The sequence below is a fragment of the Trachinotus anak genome, unplaced genomic scaffold (assembly GCF_046630095.1).
Source record: "Trachinotus anak isolate AG129_WGS33_773 ecotype Australia unplaced genomic scaffold, CSIRO_AGI_Tana_v1 ptg000021l, whole genome shotgun sequence".
In the NCBI taxonomy this organism is placed as follows: Eukaryota; Metazoa; Chordata; class Actinopteri; order Carangiformes; family Carangidae; genus Trachinotus; species Trachinotus anak.
In genome coordinates, this window is record NW_027273872.1 from 8,219,380 (window position 1) to 8,239,495 (window position 20,116).

Sequence of the window (20,116 nt, forward strand, 5' to 3'; positions counted from 1 at the left end):
ATTATAGTCCATTCTATGTGGTACACAAATGTCTAAAAGTAAAAAGCCATATTAACTTGGTGAACGAAAACCCTGCGGAACACTGAAGCTTTGGTACACAGCTCAACTTTGCAACATTTCTGATTGTACTGGACTGCTCTCCTGGTGTAAATCCGCATGACTGGCTGACTTTGAAGTATGATGACTGCAGAAAAATCTCATGCAAGCTCAGCAAAGTAGATAAATAAGAGTGAACAAATGAAAAAAGTGGTTATTTTACCCCCTTGGACTCTTTGCATTTTACACCCATAAAAAATAGGATATAACTGCCAAAGTGCTGAAAAGTTGCTGTCACAGGAGAATAATGAATGATGCCTCAAATGTCATTTCAACACATGACAGGTTTCAAACACAGTTTGCAAAGTGGCATTTAAGGAATAATGTTGGTATATAGAAAATTGTCTATGCTGCAGAACAGACTTTTTTAAATTACCTCTGTGGCAAACTCAGGGCATTTTCTGCTGTTCCTTTCTATTGTATCTGTCATCAGTTAGTTTGGTGGCAGCATAAGAATAAAAATAAGATAAGCTAATGTTGCAGGATGTGACCTTGTGTATTTCTTTCACATGGAATATAACACTTGAAGATGTGACACTAAGAGACAAAAAATATCGGCTGGATAACCTGCATTCTAAAGATAGTAAATGACATCTTCCAAAGTATGTAGTTCAAGTAGCTTAATTGTAAGAAAGGTTAAGTTTAATGCTTGGTAAAACTGTTACTGTGTTGAAATGGCAGGAGGTCTGATTTGCTCTTTATGTGAGTATTTCAAACAGCACAATGACCTTGAAGAAGTCTTGAGCCTTGCAAGTATTTTAGTGGTTGTTTGGCAGGAATCAGTTGACTGAGCACCTGTGTGTTTGCAGCATTGCCCTGTTCTTATTCATGGATATTTACCCCACTCACACTTGGGAGCTGTACAGTACAACCACAGTGGTTTACTGTTTCCAGTTGAACAACTCATTGGGAACTTAAGAGAGCTGAAAGGTGTTGAACATTGCACGCTTGCATGCTCCCAGCTTTAAATTGCAGGGAGATATAGACAAAAAACATTTGAACTTTAATAGCCATAAATTGTGTCAGAAACTGCACACAACATGTTAATGTAACTAAAGTGAGGGGGTAAAAGCTATCACAACAAATAAGTCCAGTTTTCTCTGGATGCAGCTGCTGTTCAGGACAGTGGTTCCTAACCTGGAGGTCGGTACCCACAGAAAGAGGTCACAAGTTAAATCTGAGGGGTCGCAAGTTGATTAACAGGAGAGGAAATGAGAATAAATGTATTTCTGCATCGCAAAGTTATGCTTCTTTTTCCAGGTATTACTCTAATCTTTACCGTTTTCTTGTAAATTATTGGCTATTTTTTCTTCTCTGGGGTTGTGAAAATGATTTTATTAAATTTTTTGATTTCATTATTTGATAAAGCTTTATTTATCTGTGAAATCCAATTCATTTCCAAATAAATGTTATGGGTAGTAGTACTGTTTTGTTCAAGTGCATCTAAATAGACATTGTAAAATGAAGACTGAGATTATTCTGGCTTGTTTGGAAATACAGATTTGAACCTATATTGGAATACCACCAGTGGTCCTTGGCCCACAGGTTGGGAACCACTGTGTTAGGCGGTTCTGATTGTTGAGACTGTATGTTCACAGATTTGACCTTCTGTTACTATTACTGAAAAAACTGTCAGGGAAGAAACTCAAAAGTTCCCAGTGGACAATCAGACATTCAGAATTCCTCATTTCTCAAGGGCTTTGTTTTATTATATATGAGACAAGCTGACTCTAATTAGAAAGCTGTAAATTGACGAGTTATCAGCAATAACTCAGAATTAGCGTAAGCTGACTTTATGGTATAATAGTCATGTGGGAGAGGAGTATTCCTCAAGGCCTTTTTGGGGGGAAATCATGCACACTGTCAGGAAAATGAATGGCATGGTTTTAATTATGCATTCCTATTTTCTAGAGTTATAAGTGAACCAACATGCATGACAGCTGATAGTGAATTACATTTATTCAGACCCAGCTAATGCCCAGTGTGGTGCAGTCGGCTGGTGCATACACGTAGTATCTGTCATGTCTGCTGTACTGTACAGACATTTGTGTTGTTTTTCTTTCTTGCCCCGTGCATTGAATGGCAAAAATCTGCTGAACGAGATGGATGTTTGGGGGGTGGGGTGGGGATGGGGGTGCGACTGAGAGCTTGTCAAGACATGATGCATTGTGTACATAGTGGGAAATAGGTAGTCTTCATTTGAAAGTCAATGCAAGAGCTTAGACATGTTCCAGGGGATTTAAAACCATGAGCCAGAGTTGTGATGGCACTCCCTCAGGTAAGGGGGGTCCAGGGAAAACTTCAGGACAGTTTCTTTCTCCAGTAAGACTCCCGACTTGCAGTATTTATTCAAAAACACACTCTTGGTCACACATAAGAACTTTTACATATTGGGTGATTGGACAAGTATTTGGCTATTGATAATTGTATAAGTTGTTTTTTGAGCAATTTTTGTCATTTTCATTTGCTAGTTTAATGATCTAACTCCTTAAAAATTAAACTCAGTAAATAGTTAACCTGAAAAATGCAATTCAAGGTGTGCGCTAATCGAAACTGGCAGTTGGAGTTGGGCCATATACACGTCTTTCACAAAACAGGGCAGTACCTAAGTGGTTGCTGTCCCTTTAATTGGTGCTGAAATGCAACATCAATTCATAAATCATGTTCATGAACTAGATCAAAAACCTTTTTTGTTCTCATGGAAGTTGCAAGTGGTTCTTTATCTGACGCCATCAAACTCTTTTTTTTAAACTAGGTTCGGTCGCTTATCAAAGATCTCCAGGTGATTGATTTAATTAAAGAAAAATAGCTTATAGGCTGTAATGTTTCAGGAAAATTAGATTTTCACATTAAATAATGCGTATGAGAGAGGATGGGTTAAGACAAATTTATTCAAACCAGTTGTTGTACTGATGGTGGCTGGTTGGAAAATTTTAACATATCGCCCAACGTTACTTGTACATACAAGTATATAGGCACGCTCAGACAAGAGTTGATGTCAGTTAAATCAAGGGCCATACACGTCCATACATTTTTTTTTTTTTTTTAAATCCTAAAGCTTCTGTCACATAAATAACCTTTCTGAATAGGTTTTAGCCTGAAGTCACTTAATACACTCAGATGCTAGTTAATTGTTAACAAATTCTAACCCAACTACCCAGCTAAAAATCCTATATCATAATGTTCAGTTTTAGTTTTAATGATAAGGGCTAGGGCTGCCATTGATTACCCATATTGATTAAGTAACGATTCACAAGGTCCCAATTTGATGTGATTCTCGATTCAATTCGATATTGATTGTCAGAGAAATTTCAGTTACAATACAAATTCTGCTTTGATATGAATGAGATTCTCATAGAATTAATGCTGCAAATTGTGCCTCTAACCTGGTGCATTCATAACATTTATATTATCAATGGACCCCAAAGCAGTTGCATTAATGTACTTTTTATTTAACATGACAGTTTAGACATGCTTCTCAAACTAAAGATAGGTAAGTAATGTGCATTGCTAACGTACCCCAGTGCACTGGCTACAATGACTACAGACAAACGGGGGGTTACAGTTTCACACATCCACAGGAGACTGTAAAAGGCATATTAAAAGATCAGTCTCATGATTTTATGAATCGATATTGGATTATACAAAAAATCAATTTGAATCAAAGAATCTTTTTTTTTTCTTGCCCCCAACCCAGCCCTAATTTCACTATTGAATAGTCTACTGATTATTTTCTCAGTTAATTGATTAATCATTTGGTTTATAAATGTAAAGTGAAAATTCCCATCACAAATTTCCACTGTCCAAGGTCTTCAGATGACTGTTTTTGTCTAAACAAATATCGAAAACCCAAACAAAATGTTGGAATGTTTTTTAAATAAATTTAAATTTTAATTCATTTTTATTTTTTAATTATTGTTTTGATTCAACCTTATTGTCATTTTAGATGTTACAGTTTGTGCTGCTGTTGAATCTTATTGTGTTTAACTGCAAACAGTTGTTCCTAATAGTTAATCTACCCTAGCTGATATGCATGGGATGCAAAAAGTATTAGAAACATCTGTCAGTATAATGTATTGATGTAAATGGACTGTTTGCTGTTGATTGTTATTTGTAATTCATATTCACCGTTTGCCTTCTGTTTTGCTTTCATCTTATTTCTCGCTGTAGTTGTTCATTGTGCCAAAGCTCTATTAACAGTAATGTTGCGCAAGCTGAAAAGAAATAGACTCAATGACAAGAAAAGTAACTCACCAACAGCAACAAAACTCTGTGCAAAGCTCTGTGCACTCTGGTTTGAAACAGAAATTATATAAATGTGCATTGTTCAATCCACAGTAAGGACATTTTCATAAGGAAAAGAGGCTCTTCTAATGAGATATGGAATAGCATAGTTGGCAGTTTAGAAACTCCCAGTAAGATAAGTAATGATTCAGTAGTCAGTAGGCGCAGAGTTGGAAAGTTAGCGTTGCAGTTGTGACTGATCATAATGAGTTAAATGTCTGTGAGAAACAGTGTTGTTTGACGCAGTTAAACTTCTTAAAACTGTGCATATGTCTCCGTCTCCGACACAGCATCCTGCAAAAGTTAGTCCATTAATAACCCATTTAACACTGGGACGCCACAGAGAAGTTGATTGATTGTGCTAGCAGATATGGTAATCCACCTAGTGTGGCTAAAAGACTGTGTTAGCAGAGAAGTAGAGCAGCAGCTGCTGCAGGCAGGGTTCCTACCTGGATCTGGAGAGTTTAGAAATGTACAGAGAATGAATATGATCACATTAAAGAGGCAATAAGTAAGATCTTTAATGCCCCATAGCACAAAATGGCCATAAAATGTCTGCAGGGGACTGGTAAGGCTATTGGCAGGGTTTTAACAAATAATTTAGCAGGTTCAAAGATCTTTTGAATTTCCAGACCTATACTATGGAACAAAAACACACTGCCCACTGGATTATCAAAGAACATAAACACCCCCTCCCTTCTACACCGTCAGAGACACAAGTGAGGGACTGACATGACAAGAAATCTCATCTACAAAGGCTAAAAGCTTTGTTCTGAAGGAAATTAGGCTAGAGACCAAGTCTTAATGCAGCATTATGTTAACATGTTGGATAAGACTTGTACATTAAACTTGTAGATATTTGCTCCAGTTATCTGTATTGTTTGTCTTATTTGAGAAAATTCGACTTTAATATTTAGATAAATTCAACAGGAGGAACTTAATGGATTGGTTGTTGGCTGGTGATGGGCGTAATTTGTGTAGGAGACTCTGTGAGGGTTGATTCATGATGAAGAACATAGATTTTGAAATGTGAGTGTCTCTAAAGGTGAAACCAAAACTCTGAAAATTGGGTGTTTGAATCTGGAAGACAATGATATACACACTGAAGCTGTTGATATTTGTTCTTCCAACTGAAAGTTATATTTCCATCAGGATAAATCACATATGGTGCACAGACCAAGTTCTTCTATCTGCTCAACGAAAAAAAAAAAGCTGGCTTGAAATGTGAAGGGTTTCAAAGAAAATGTACAGGGGATCTGCAGGTGTCAGGCAGCTCAGGAAGACAATAAAAGTCACATAAAGTCATGGAAATAAAGTTTCAGTGTTCCCTCTTTGTCCGGAACATCACAGTGACATGCTGCTCTGCTGGTGTGACCTCCTGACCTCCGGTGAATAGCAAGTGGGCCCACAGAGCTGCCACAGCATTGCCATTGTTGTCTGACTCGGTGTCACTCCAGAAGAACAAGGAAGCAGGGTCACAATCCCACTGTCAGTCATCTCCCTCAGTTGGCAGATGATGAGCAGACACTGGTGGCTTGAGATGGCTTAAGAAGTACAGCTCAGTGTTTGTCTGTGAAAATCAACATGTCAGATTGAGTTACATGTATTTATAAAGCGCCTCTAACAAAGGGGATTTTTGTGATGTGCAGCAGAAAGAACTGAGGGCATAAATGCAGATAAAGATATGGGATAAAAATAAGAAGGAACAAGCGCATTACAGATTTTAACAGAGAGTGTGTGTGTGTGTGTGCGCGCTAACACATACCTCTGTATTTTCTGCATCTTAACTTCCTCGAACATCGCTGTTTTTAGGACACACATTTTCACAGGTCATGTTTTTTGAGTTTTGTTTAATTCATGTAATGCAAAAGTCAAACTTGAAAAGTGAATGCTCTCACTCCCTTAAATAAATATATTTAGGTTGCATCTCTGTGAGGGTGTAAGGAAATTGTTAAAGATGTAATCTCTCCTCTATATCAGTTGCTTGTCGTAGACACTCACTAATTAATCTAAAGCCCTCACTTTAATTACCTTAATATATTTGCTCTTTGTCTTCTTTATTTAGATTTTTCTCATGATGTCTGGTTCCCCTTAATTGATTCAAAAGGAGATCTAATCTCCTTGCCGAGTGTGGGGCACATATTGATAGCTTTGCTTTAAACCAGCGACAGTTTTGCGGTTCCCATTGTCGACACTAATTACAGCAGACTTGATGTATAGTCTTGGCCAACTGGAATTCAACCTCCAGAGTGTTGGAGAAGAGCACTCACCATTCTGTTTTGGTTTTTGACAGGAAAAGACCAATGAAGACAGCCAGATGGTGGTCAGCGGCAATTTTACTGTTGGGGCTTGCTGTGCTTGGCGCCGACGGGAGACCCAACAAGGAGGGATTCGGGTTGCCGCCCTATCGACCAGTCGTGAGATTCCGACACAAGGTATTGATTGCCTTCTTTTTTAATTTGCTGTCCATAACAAGAGATCTATGTACTTTTGCCAAGTATAAAACTAATTACAGTGGCACTTTCTTGCTGCATCAGATGACTCTCATGTGGTTGTTGTTTTTCTGCCTGCTGAAAAATACTTGGATGAATCATTATCCCTCTGTGCCAGGGGACTGTCTTTTCAAAGACAACATCAGATTACTGTGAGCTTTGAATGAAGTGAGGATGCTCGCATGGCATTTTAGCTGAACATTTAAAGTAAAAGATGTAATTGAATGCTTATTGATACAGGGCAGGACCCACAGTCAAAATCTGCTGCTTTTATTAATCTCTTTCTCTGCATCTCAATGAATGTCCCCTCTAAATGAGTAGACTACTCTTGTTATTCTTCTCTTGCCAGGGTAACAGAGAAGAGTCTGTTAGAACCAGACTGGGGAAGAAATTTACAGACAGTTAAGTTTTGGCAGACGGGGACTTGAGGAAAGCAAAATGTTTTGTCAAGACGCATTAGTTGGATTGTGGCTCTTCAGTACACATTTCCCATAAGCCCCCTTTGCAAGTCTGTTCACCAGTAAACACATTTCCTCTCTATCCAATCCAAGATAAATATTAGCAGTGACAATAAAGGAAAAACTGATATATTTTTGCTTTTTACTTCAAGGTAGTCTGTCATCTTCAGACTAAATATTGCATTTAAAATTTGTTTAAGTTGGCTTAAGTCACATCAGCATGGGAATGAAAGGCAAAGACAGTGGTACTAAAGGGTTGATGGGGCGAGGGGTCATTAGAAAGAGAGGGAGCTGGAGAGGGAGACAGAGGGAACAGATGGTAGGAACGTCATTGGACTGCATCTGAGTTGACCGAGGGGCTGGGAGGGATGCAATGCTGTTGAATCGACTCAATGGTCAAACACATTCTGACCTTTTGAGCAGTTTATTCAGGGAGATGCTTTCGAAATAGCCGGACTGCAGATATCAGCCGTACAAGAGTTTTGCTTATTTCTAGCCCCCACTACTTTGAAATTGTGTCTGTTCAGGAAGTAAAAAGATTTAAACTTCATTACCCAAAAATATGATCTCAGTGAACTGATGACATGGCACTTCTTCCAGGCTGCGATGCTTTACACCAAAGAAAGTAGAGAGGCACATGATCCAATGTCAGCCTCTGTTTTGATGGTGTTGGATTTCAGTCTTAAAGGACTATTGTATAACCTTATATCTGTGCACTGTGTGGCATTGCGCAATTGTCTTGTCAATACTTTGTACACTTTCAGATCTTACATATCCTGGGCTAAGCAGAAACAAGAGAAACTTGTTTTCCAGATTTCAATGTCTCACAGTTTGGAGGATGAAATGTGTCTTTCCATAGCCTGTGTCCACATCTTTTAGGTGAAGGATTTTTGGAGATGGATAGTGTGTTTCTTTCTGTATCAACAAGTGTAACTGAGCAGAGAAGGTACCTCGTAATTTTGTTTGAAAGAAAGTATATTGAATTTACAGGATCTACTTGAGGAGTGATGGGGTGCCCTGATAAAATAGGGGGTAGGTTCATGTGTAAGGTTTGGTTAGAAATCTGGAAAACAAGTAAAAAGAAAATCTTGTTTAAATGATTAAAAACAAACATTGCTGAACTATTAGTTTGATAACACTTCGCTGCCATAAATTGTACCTTTTTTATAAAGTTTGTAATGTTGAGTTTTGGTCAACATTGTCAGAAATGAGTAAATTCAATGATATGTTTACTTTTTTATTACTGTTAAAGTTGGTATTGTGCCGAACTACATTACATTTAGAGGCTTTTCTAATATTTTTGAGAAAGATGTGATTTGGCTGAACTGTCCGTTTAACTGGGCTGCACTTTAACATGCAATAAAAGTAACTGATGGTTTTAGAGAATGTGCCTCATTCTTAGCACAAAAGCAGACACTAAAAACATCTTGGCATATAAATCCTCAAAATGTATTGATATAATCAGTAGCTGTAGAATTTAAGACGCATTTTAAAAGACACTGAGACACAAATCTTCAATGTGGCTCTCCTAGTGTTAATAACAAAATCTGCTTTGCAGTTTTTCTTTGCCTTTTTTTCTTTTTTTTATTTTGTTGAAACTTTTCCTGGCTGTGCTTAAATATTTTGTCCCCAAGCATGATCCCCGGTATCCCTGGTTCACCGTCTTTTGTTGAAACTAACTGGTTTTTACTCTCATTTTTTTATTGCTGTGTTTTGGAATCAGCGTGACTTTAATAATTAAAGTAATGTATGTCCACATGTAGTGGGAATTTGACAAGAAGCTACAAAAATGATGTATGTGCTTTTCCACTCCAATGAAATTAATGTGCCAGGCATAGTGATTACATCGCAGAGGAATGTCATTACAGCATCTGCATACCATTACAATTTGTCTTCTGAGAGGACAGAGGTAAACTCCGCTCATCTATCCGCCTGTCAAACAAGGCTGTGGAAATTTACAGCCCTTTCGTGAAAAATGCCCAGATTGCAAGTCCTTTTCCAAAATAGGTCATTGTTTTTTGTTTCTTCGAAACTTTTCTCCACTGTTTAATGGAATACAGAGAGCCTTGGATCATCCACTTGTCAATACAGTTTAGTGATCAGTTTAAAGAATAACTGTTTTAAAATGATATTATAGAAAAGCAATACCAAGTTGAAGAACAGTTTTAGTTCTGAGTTTGTGTTTCTGGCACTTGAGAGGATAGTGGGTAATGAAAGTCCCTAATTACAAATAATGAAAAATCAATTTCAAAATTTCTCGTTTGCATCGTATTTTTAAATTAAAACCTTGTCACATTAATTATTTGTAAAGAACAGGGTGACACAAAATATTTTTTTAGTAACATAATTGCATTCATTTTCTCATCTACACATTCAGAGCAATGCAACATGCTCTGCTTTAAGCTGTAACATCAGTGGCTGTGTTAATGCCATGCCTTCTCATGTGCTTTGAAGGACGGTGTTTGACAAGGGTAACAGGCTCAGATACGACCTTATAAGCTTTCCTCGCAAAGACTTCAATCACCAGGAGGCACTCGGCCATAAACTGCTGGTCACATGCTTTACCCATAATTCTCTTGGTATTGTTTCAAAAATTCACTGTGAAATCCTCCACATGGGGTCAGGTATAGGACACAGATCCTGCATACCAGAATTCAGCCCTAATGATAATTGGTTTTAATGAGAATACCATGATGGTTACTGTTCTCAAGCTTCTGTAACATGGAGATCTTATTTTACGCCCTTTTTTTTCACTCAGGCTCCTTCCCGAAGAGTTTTCCTGTAAGAGTGATGGAGAAGCTCTGTGTGTAATTTGTGAAATTTGTGGAAAAGTATCCAGGCTTGCCCGACACAGGGGACAAAAGTAATTTCTGAGAGTTTGTCGCACTGACATCAAGCTGTTATGTGAGGACAAACAAAATGGAGGCAAGGACAACTGTGCAAAGCTCCCTCCATCCAGCAGTGGCTTGGCCACATGGCAAATCTAGATTAACAGGGGATAAGCAGAGAGAGAGAGAGAGAGAGAGAGAGAGAGAGAGAGAGAGAGAGAGAGAGAGAGAGAGAGAGAGAGAGAGAGAGAGAGAGAGAGAGAGAGAGAGAGAGAGAGAGAGAGAGAGAGAGAGAGAGAGAGAGAGAGAGAGAGAGAGAGAGAGAGAGAGAGTCACAAAATTCACAAATAGCTTGTTGTGCAGTAGCTGCTCTTAAAGCTGCAATAGGCAATGTTAATGACTTAAATGTGACTACTATCAGTATTATTTCGGCCCTCCTCTTCTCCAGCTGGTCAGTTTTAGCCCCAGTCCTTGTCACTCATCTTGATGAGCTGTCTACTTTCAAATGGCAGCCAGCCTGAGGGTGAGGTAACCAGCTTCTGTAAAGTCTCCACAGGGGCTGAAGAAGCACACGCTGTACAGAGACAATCTGCCATAACAACAAGATGTTCATGCCCATGTTGGTGTTAATCTGTTCGGCTGCATGCTTATCTTTGCTGTTTTAATTACTGTGCTTTACCTACTAATGATATATAGACTTATTGTTAATGATATATAGACTTATTACAGTGTAGCAACTAGCCTCACCACCACAGACCACATACACTATGCAGGAAATCTTCAAATTTCAAGGGAATAGGGAAATTCAGGTGTCATGCTGGGCAAGTATTCAGGCTGTAAATGGCCTAGTGTTTAATAAAAAAAAAAATGCAGGGGTCCATGGTTGTGTAGGCGCATTGCTACAGGTAAGGTTGCCTGTGCATTGAAAATTGCAAGCTCCCCAAAAATATTTTCAAGTGCTGCAACATTTTGACTCACAAGAAGAATTATAAGATGTCAAAATGCTGTTTAGCAGTTTATAACGCCCACTCTTGTCAGTTGTAATGATGTGGAAAATCTGTTCTCTGTCTTAATGGTTGGACTCAAGGAAGAACTGATTCGATTTTGGTGGTCAAAGGTCAAAGTCAGTGTGACCTCACAAAACACTTTTAAGCCATTACTTCAGCCAAGACTTCACATCAATTATGAAAAATGTTCACAGAAGTAGTTAATATTTTATGACTGTGGATAAACAGGGATGTAATCTGAAACTAGTCTGAGTGGCGGAGGCAACAATCATGAGGTGTTAATTATTGTTTTTTTTTCTTTGGGTTGCCCTTCCTTCCATCCCATTCATCAAGTGCTTGCCCTTTGTGGGAACTGTTGGGTTCCTCTCTACAATAATGTAAAGTCTTCACCTTACCCTCTACAGTGCCTTGAGATAATATATATTATGATTTGACACTATACAAAAAAACTGAATTGAATTAAATTCTTGTCAATGTGATATCTCAGTAATGCCTTGAGGGAACTTGCACAAACACTCATTTGGACTCAAAGATGAACTGATTAGATTTTGGCTGTCAAGGTTGCTGTGACCTTGCAAAACATAGTTTTGGCCATAACTCACACATTCATACAGTAATTATGACACAATTTAACTCAAATGCCTAAAAAGATAAAATGAAGTGGTGACATTTTATAATCAAAAGGTCAAAGGTCAACTTCACTGTGACATCATAAAGCTCTGCAAAAACACCTCTGGCTATTATTCACTGCTGTAACTAAGGAAGGTGAGATTGTAACCATATTTCGTTCAACTTGGCTGGTTGGTGGAGGCGTACAACTGCGAGGCGGTAATTCTTGAGATCAAGCGATATGTTTTTTTTAGGGCCGATTCCGATACTGATTATTTATAATTGAGGAGACCAATAATTATAGCTCACACACTACGTCCTACATCTTCATACGTGATCATACAGTTGAATCATCAACTGTCTACAACAATTTCATTTCAAAATCAACACTATAACCTTAATGAAGGTGGATTTATCACAGGACTTTTATATTAGACTATCTCAGTTTTAGCTAGATGTTAAAAAATAAATTGCCAACTGAGATTATATTAGTAGTTATCAGTTGTATGCACAGGCTGCAAAATAGAGATGCACCGATTGCAATTTTGTGGGCGGATTCCGATTTCTCATAGTGTTTGACTTGCCAATACCGATTTGGGCTGATTCCAATTTCATTTTTTCTAACTACTTATGTACTTAATAGTACACACAAAGGTAGCGACAGCCCAAATGTCAGTTGTAAAACTGATCGCCGTTTTGGAATTGGCATGTAAAATGCCACGTGTGTGGTTTGACACAAGATCAAACAATTCTTTTAACGCAACATCTGAGAAATACCGTCTACTTGGTATTACATATCTTGGGCTCAGATATTGTATCAGATTTCTGAAACCTAGACTTTCAACCACTGAAAATGGCTGGTCATTCAGAGCAATGAATTCCATTATTTTTCTGGTAATGGTTTTATTCTTTTCATTGCTGAAAAAAGCTGTCAGAGGTTGCTGACTTGTGGATGGGTCAGTGCTAGTTTTAGCTTGCTGTTTACCTGTAGCCTCCTGGCCTTTGCTAGCTTCCGCAGACTTAGCATACTCAGCGGGGTGATGGTGTTGTAAGTGTCTCATCAGATTCGTTGTGCCAAAAGTTTTCGGTGTTGTCCCTCCACGCCCTACTTTGGCCTTGCAGATATTGCAAATTGCAAACTTGTTGTCTTCTTCACACACGCTGAAGAATTTCCATGCAGCTGACATGTTGAAGAGTTGGCGGGTTAACCTACTTGTGTGTGCAGGTGTGCAACTGATGTTGCGAGATGTTAGTTAACATGCGGCGCACGAGTGCATCTGACCGGCATAAAATCAGAATATCTTAGACTGACTGGCTGGTTGCTGGTCACGGCCGGTCAGGCGTAAAATGGGCCGGGTCCGGTCACCTGCCGATCAATCGGTGCATCCCTACTGCAAAGTTCCTGACTGGAATTAATTGGTTGCTTTCGTTGCTTTTCTCATCTGGCAACTGGTACACCTGGTAGCCTAAAGATGCTCTTTAATTTAATAGTTTTCTCATATATTAGGTATCGTGATAATGATAACGTTTTTCTCCATCCCCTTTTAAAAATGTGATGCACGTGATGTGTGACACGTTTACTCAGAGTACATTTTCACTGACTTTGTCTTAACTTGACTTTTTTTTAGAGAAGATTGTTACACCAGTAAGTACGTATACTTGAGTTAAATTTATTTTTTAATAACAGTACTAAGTGGCCGTTAACTTGCTGATGTGATGCAGTAAGTAGTGTCTCATTTCCAGTTGCTGGAGTTTTTCTTACTGGTGGTTTTTATTGCTGCTCTATCTTAACCTAGTTAATGCTGCTGTTTTCTTCATTACAGTCACTAACTACCTGCTGTACATATAAAAGTACACTAGCTCTGCTCCAGCACTCAGAGCTCTGTGCTCACTTTGACATCTTTCACTAATCCAACAGCTGTTCACATGCTATTCAGATCTGCTAGTTACTTTAACTTAGCAGTTAGCGATGGCTTCTCTCTCTCTCCTGCTCTCACTTGTTTGGTGTGCCTTGGATCAACAAATTAACTTGTTCAAAAGAGTGTGGTGTTTTTGCAACTTAAGTGATGTCTGCTGCCTTTACCTTCGACACACAGCTCCGCTCGCTATTAGGAGCAGCTCTAGTCTGCGCCCATCTGTGTACAAAGTAATCTTCAGTGTTGAAAGGCTGTTATTTGTGACTTGCAGCCAATTGGATGGTGCTGTGGGCGGGACACTGCTCAAGACCACAGAGTGGTGACCACAGAGAGGGACAGGTGGCTGCATTAGAGGCACAGTACCGCATTTTTAATTTAATTTAAAAAAAATAAATTATCAGTTCGAAAAATAGCAATTTCAATCAGCAAGGCCGATAATCATTCGATCCCTAGGTAATTCTTTTTTTAAATTTTTTTTTATTCACACAACGTTAACAGATTCAGAATCAATGGTAGGATATTGTAGTTTATCTTTTACTCATTTGTCATACATGTATGTTGCAATTTGAAGGTACATGTTATAGTTGAAGTGTACTTCGAAGCTGACGGTGTAGAGGAGCGTGGGATGTGAAATCTGAAGCAGTACAAGAGAGGACAAGGAGGAGGGTGGTGTTTGTGGAGTGAGAGGGGTTCAGAGATAAAACCAGAAAGAGAGACAGATGTGGGCGGTCAGCCAGCTAGCTATGACAGGGGCAGATGAACCATGGGTTGTACAGCTGGGTGCTTCACCGTCCCTAGAGTCTCAGGGCAGCAGAGACAGGCCTCCCAGCAGCCTTGGGGAAATCACTCTCTTCAAACAAATGAAGTGTGAACACTGTCTGCCATATGCAAATAAACCCCATTTGATATCTTCCCTACCTGTAGTGCAGTTCTAAATGTCACCTCCTCTAGAGGGTGGTGGGGATACGAAAAATGTCAGAGAGCCACAGGTGTCATCTGTGATTTGTGCTGACTGGGTTACCAGTCAACAGTGTTTTTTATAACATCCCCAAAGACGCCCTGTAGACAGATCACAATGCTTAACTTAGCTGTGTCTGACTTCATGATTTCATAGAATAATTTCATCTTATTAATAGCCACACAGCTGCATGGTGTATTGGATGGCAATATTGGTTTGATCCATCTGACCACTCCAGATTGAAATGCCTCAACAACTCTACAGACTTTTTGCAGACATTCATGGCACCTAGATAATGTATCCTACAGACTTTGATCTCCTGGCTTTTCCTCTAATGCCACCAGCAGTTCGACATTTGTTGCTCAGAGTAAAAAGTCCTGACAACTGTTGGATGGATTACAGGGCACTTTTGTTGAGACTTTCATGGTCCTTGTGAACTTTGGTGATCCCTGACTTTTTATGCAGCATCATCATCAGGTCAAAAGGTCCCACTATCCTCTCACTAAAGTCCCACTAACTACTCACTTTTGCATATGGACATTTCCAGACATAGTGTAGCAGAGTTACAATAATTGTAGCCATACCTCTAGTTGCAACAATGTAAAATTAATGAAAGCTAATTGTTAATAAGTTACCATTTTCAAACAATACTAAACATTTACTGCTTTTATCTTCTGGTTTGCTGCTTTTCTCTTTTTGTTCATCAAATATTGTTTGCTTTTCGACAGTTGCTTGGAAAAGCAAAACAACTACCTTTGGCTGTGGGAAATTGTGATGGGTGTTTTTCACATCCTTTTTTGCATGCAGTTATGTTTTCAGCCAATCTGACAGACGGTTCTGTTGCCAGTGTGCCTCTGTGTATGCGAGTGAGAGAGAGAGCGAGAGAGAGAGGTGGTACAGACGGCTTGAGCGAATCATTGCGCTGCGCACAGCTGTACAGTGAAATAAGGTTTTATCCATTTGAAATATTAAAATATTTTGAGTTGGTGGGACTAATTAGACTGTGGCAGAGGCAGTCCTTCAGTGTGGCCCAGGATGCATTTGGGTGCACACTGCTAAAAGAATGTGGCCACCTGAGTGATTGGATCTCAAATGCGTCTTCAATGCACCTTGGGTCTGTTCACACCTGTACTAAGAGCTGTTCACTTGCGAGCAGTTCACACCAGATGGATGTTAATACTTGGTCTGAACAGGGCCAGTGACAATTTAGTAAAAGAAGGTGACAGTGTAGTTGACATTGTATTTTCTTGTCAGTTTTCAGGTGCAGTACATGGGCACCAACAGTTGCATTTAAAGGCCTTGCCCCCCCAGGAAATCTCTCCATTCAGCGTAGGAATTGTTAAAGTATGTTACTGCTCATGTGGGTGTTCCTTCCGCTGATAGGTGTCTCATTAGTATCAGCATTTATAAATGTAAGCATACATACTCAGTACCATTTTCACGGAAGCACAAGGATGACTATATGAAAAAAATGGCACAGATGGTATCACTGACAAGAGACACAGTGTCTAGTAACAAAATCTGTTCAATTAGAAGTATTTTACACATTTAAGCGTAACTGTATCCATCACATACTCTATTGATTGACTTAAGAAAATATAGAAAACATACATTATGCAGATTTTTTGGGCAAACCCAGGAATTGGGTTATCTACTATTTTTAGTAGGCAGTCAGGGACCACAGTTCATTATTTACAGTAGACATGTTGAATAATGCATCTTCATAGCATCACCCTGCTGGAGCTGGTAGAAGGAGAGACTGAATTTTCTCTACAAGAATGAGAAGGATGAGCTATGCAGATTTCACTGTAGAGAAATCAAATATTTATGCATCGTTCTTTGTATTCATGTTTTGGGGAGAGCAGCTACTTAGAATAGTAGCCCTGATAACAGCGTTGTCTACAACTGTCATGACTGTGCATGCTCCAAATGTTGCTGATTTCATAGTTCACCTACTCAAGGGGTCCTGGTTATTAGCTTTTTATGTCTCTGCACTATGATTTCTATTGAGTGACTCCTCTGTTTCTTATTCTGTCAAATACAGTTCAGTTATACTTTGGTTCATCTTAAAAAGAAAGAGGGAGAAAAGGGAAGCAAAGCAATCATGATGGAAACCAGCAGACCAACAAAGAGACTGCTGTTATAAAATCAGAGGGAGGAAAAATATAAGCACCAATACCGAAGGAGAAAAAGAGGAAGTAAGAATTAGATAAAAATCCATAAAGAAGGAAAAAGCAAAATAATAAAAAGGTCTGTAGTACACAAAATAAAATCATAAGGGACATGACTATACTAACCAGTTGATGTATATATTAATTAGTATGAATTAAGTATTAATACTGTGAATGTGAGTCAGTCAACATAATAGCAAATGACTTATTTAAGCATCATTTGTAGCCAGTCAAACAGGCAACACTACATTGGCTCAGACAGGTTTATGTGGTCAGGGTGAAATGCTCGAAGCTTTGCACTTTGCATTGACATGTGCGCTATATTACACAGTCTGTAGAATACAATTTCTATAAGCACCGAGGATTTCACCTATTCAGCTAAATGAAAACAAATTCCTCTCATATTGTTGATGCAGTGATCTTGTGGTTTATTATAACTGTGGTTTCCTTTGTGTTTGTTCCAGCAGGATGGGATCCCTGAGAGCTTGAGGATAAAGGGTGAGTTTCCATTTCTCATTTCTTCCTCTTCCTCCCTCTCCTATGACATACAATGTACAACTAGCATTGGGCATCATGCAAGTTAGGTGTAGGGTTGTTGTTTGATGGAAGCAACAGCATGGCTTAAGCAAATCTGCTGTCAGATATTTTAGACTACCCACGGTGTAAATGATTTAAGTATTTTACTTTTGAACCTGATACTTTAACAAAAGCTCTAGATCAGGAAACCCATTTGGAGCACAGCACTCTACCGTCTGATCTTTCAACCAGGTTGTTTGTTTTAACAAAAAAATATCACATAATCCTGTTTTAACATAGTCAACCAACAACTTCTGTGGTCTGGGGCAAGCCTTTACTCTGGTGCTCTGACAAAGCAAGGAAAAACAAACATAAAGTCTCTTAGCAAGGTGCTGGGCCACCACATGCTGCCAGAACAGTTCCGTGCGTCTTGACATTGAATCTACAAGTCTGTGGAACTCTGTTGGAGGGATGAACACCATTCATCCAAAAGATTTGCCCTCAGTTGGTGTTTTGATGATGATGGTGGAGAGCACTGTCTAACACATTGGTCTAAAATCTCCCGCAGGTGTTAAATTGGTTTGAGATCTGGTGACTGTAAAGCCCATAGCATATGATTCACATCATTTTAATCCTCATGAAACCATTCAGTGACCCCTTGTGCCTTATGGATGGGGGCATTGTCACTTCTATCAGGCTAGAAAGATTTCCTCATAGGATAAAGGCGATCACTCAGAAAACTTTGAATTGATTTGTAGTGATCATTTGCCTCTAAAGGACAAGTTGACTCAAACCATGCTAGGAAAATGCCCCCCACAGCATAACAGAGCCACCCGATCCCCTCACTGTAGGGGTCAAGCATTTAGGCCTGTATCGTTCACTCAGTGTACACCAAAGAATAAATGTGGAAAAGATTAAGACAATAAATGTGGAAATATAAAGAGGAATATATAAAAGAATAAGTAAACAAAAACAATAAATAACTGGTCATCTGCATGGAGAGGCCTATTTCAAAGTTGCTAAAGGAACTGGATGTTGCTGGATGCCTTACCTTCCACTTCCTGTTGTCCTCACAGTCTTTGTGACTGAAGCTCCTGCCATCCATGGCCCAACAGTCAACCCTCTTTCACTGAGATCTTTTCCTCTTGCCATCTTGTTACAAATTAATATCCACAGGGCTTACTCAGCAGTTTTATACTTGCTACTGCGTATGATTGGATGTTAACTGCTTAATTGTACCTTGCATTACACCTGTGTGGAAGCAACTGAATTTGTTTCTTCACTCATTTAGTCAGGTGTTTCCTTTAATGTTCCCCAAAAGTGCACCCTCATATGTATTTTCAGCTGCTGATCTGGGATTGGGATGTTGTGGCATAGGTCAAGCAAAGTGTTCAAATATTTCCCTGCTCCTCCTGGGGGATCCAGGAGTATTCCCAGGCCAGATGAAATATGTATTCTCTTCAGCATGTTTTGGGTCTAACCCAGGGCCTCCTACTTGTTTGAAGTGCCCAGAAGGAGGAAACTCATTTCAACTGTTTCTTGCCGCACCCAAGCTAATGACCATAGGTGAGGGTATAGCACCCGCTTTACTGCAGAGGCCACCCCAGTTTGCCTGTCAGCCTTCCACTCCATCTTACTCTCACTTGTGAACAAGACTCCGAGATGCCATTGGGGCAGAAACTCTGCTGTTTTCCGGTGGAGGACCATGGCCTCAGATTTGCAGGTGCTGACCCTCATCCCCAACACTTCACATTCAGCTTCAAAATGCCCCAGTGCATGCTGACAGTCATGGTCTGATAAAGCGAACAGAACCACATCATCTGCAAATATTAGAAAAACTCAGAGGCCCCTAAACCAGACATACAACTCCCCCTGGCTGTCCCTTGAAGTCCATGAAAATTGCAAACAGGATTGGTGACAAGGGACCCTGGTGAAGTCCAACACAACACAACTATATATATCTAAGTATCTATAAATTATAGGAGGGGATAAAGAAAATAAAAATACAGAACTTGTGTGTTTGACTGAACTACTGTGTTTGTTAAATTTGGTAGGTCAAGATGCTTTAAAAGTGAGTGAGAATTATTCTGCTAAAATAACACACACCAAATTGTTAGATTAAAGAGCTCTTATTGTGAGAGTGAATTTACATTAACTATAATTATTTTAATTATTGAATAATTTGAGTTATTGATTAATTGAGTTCACATATTGAAATGTTTTAGTTCAAAACCTGAAGATATTCATTTTTCTGTCCATAGAAGACAAAGCCAGCAAATATTTGAAACCCTGTAACAAGTGACTTTTTTTGTTTATCACTTCAGCTTTAATTTACATCTACAGTTAATGTCTTAATGCTACTGTTAATTTCAACTTGTTCCCGATTCCCAAATAAGCTTTGACTTTCTTACTTTTATGTTTTTGAGTTTTGGACTGTTCATTTTACAATTAAATTTTGGAGATGTCACCTTGAGTGCTGGAAAACTGTGATGGCCATTTTTCACCTATTGTTGTATAAAAAACAGCTGATTACTTAATTGATAAATCAATAGATAGAATAATCTGTAGTGAAGGTAACCATCAGTTTGCATCGTTATCCACAACCAACATCATCTACCAGTGTGGTGCAGGTGGTGTGGATGTGTTAATGCACCATGGTTCTCTTGCTGTTTGACAGATGTGTCTCATCTGTCAACCTGTCACCTTTCTAATGCCTTCTCTGTCTCCTCTAAACAAGAGCCAATGTCAGGCAAAAGGTGGTCCTGCTGGCCAACATGTCTG

General features: G+C 39.1%; 1 protein-coding gene across 7 annotated transcripts in view; it reads left to right on the forward strand.

Moving 5' to 3' along the window:
- fstl5 (follistatin-like 5) overlaps positions 1–20,116 on the forward strand; it is a 165,940-nt gene that overhangs the window by 18,322 nt on the left and 127,502 nt on the right. For 4 of the 7 annotated variants that reach the window (XM_071506976.1, XM_071506975.1, XM_071506971.1 and 1 more), the window contains 2 exons: positions 6,674–6,815; positions 17,284–17,317. In XM_071506976.1, coding sequence (XP_071363077.1) covers positions 6,674–6,815; positions 17,284–17,317 — 176 coding nt within the window. The remainder of the gene's footprint in view (positions 1–6,673; positions 6,816–17,283; positions 17,318–20,116) is intronic. The other 3 variants (XM_071506977.1, XM_071506972.1, XM_071506974.1) reach the window with 1 other exon arrangement.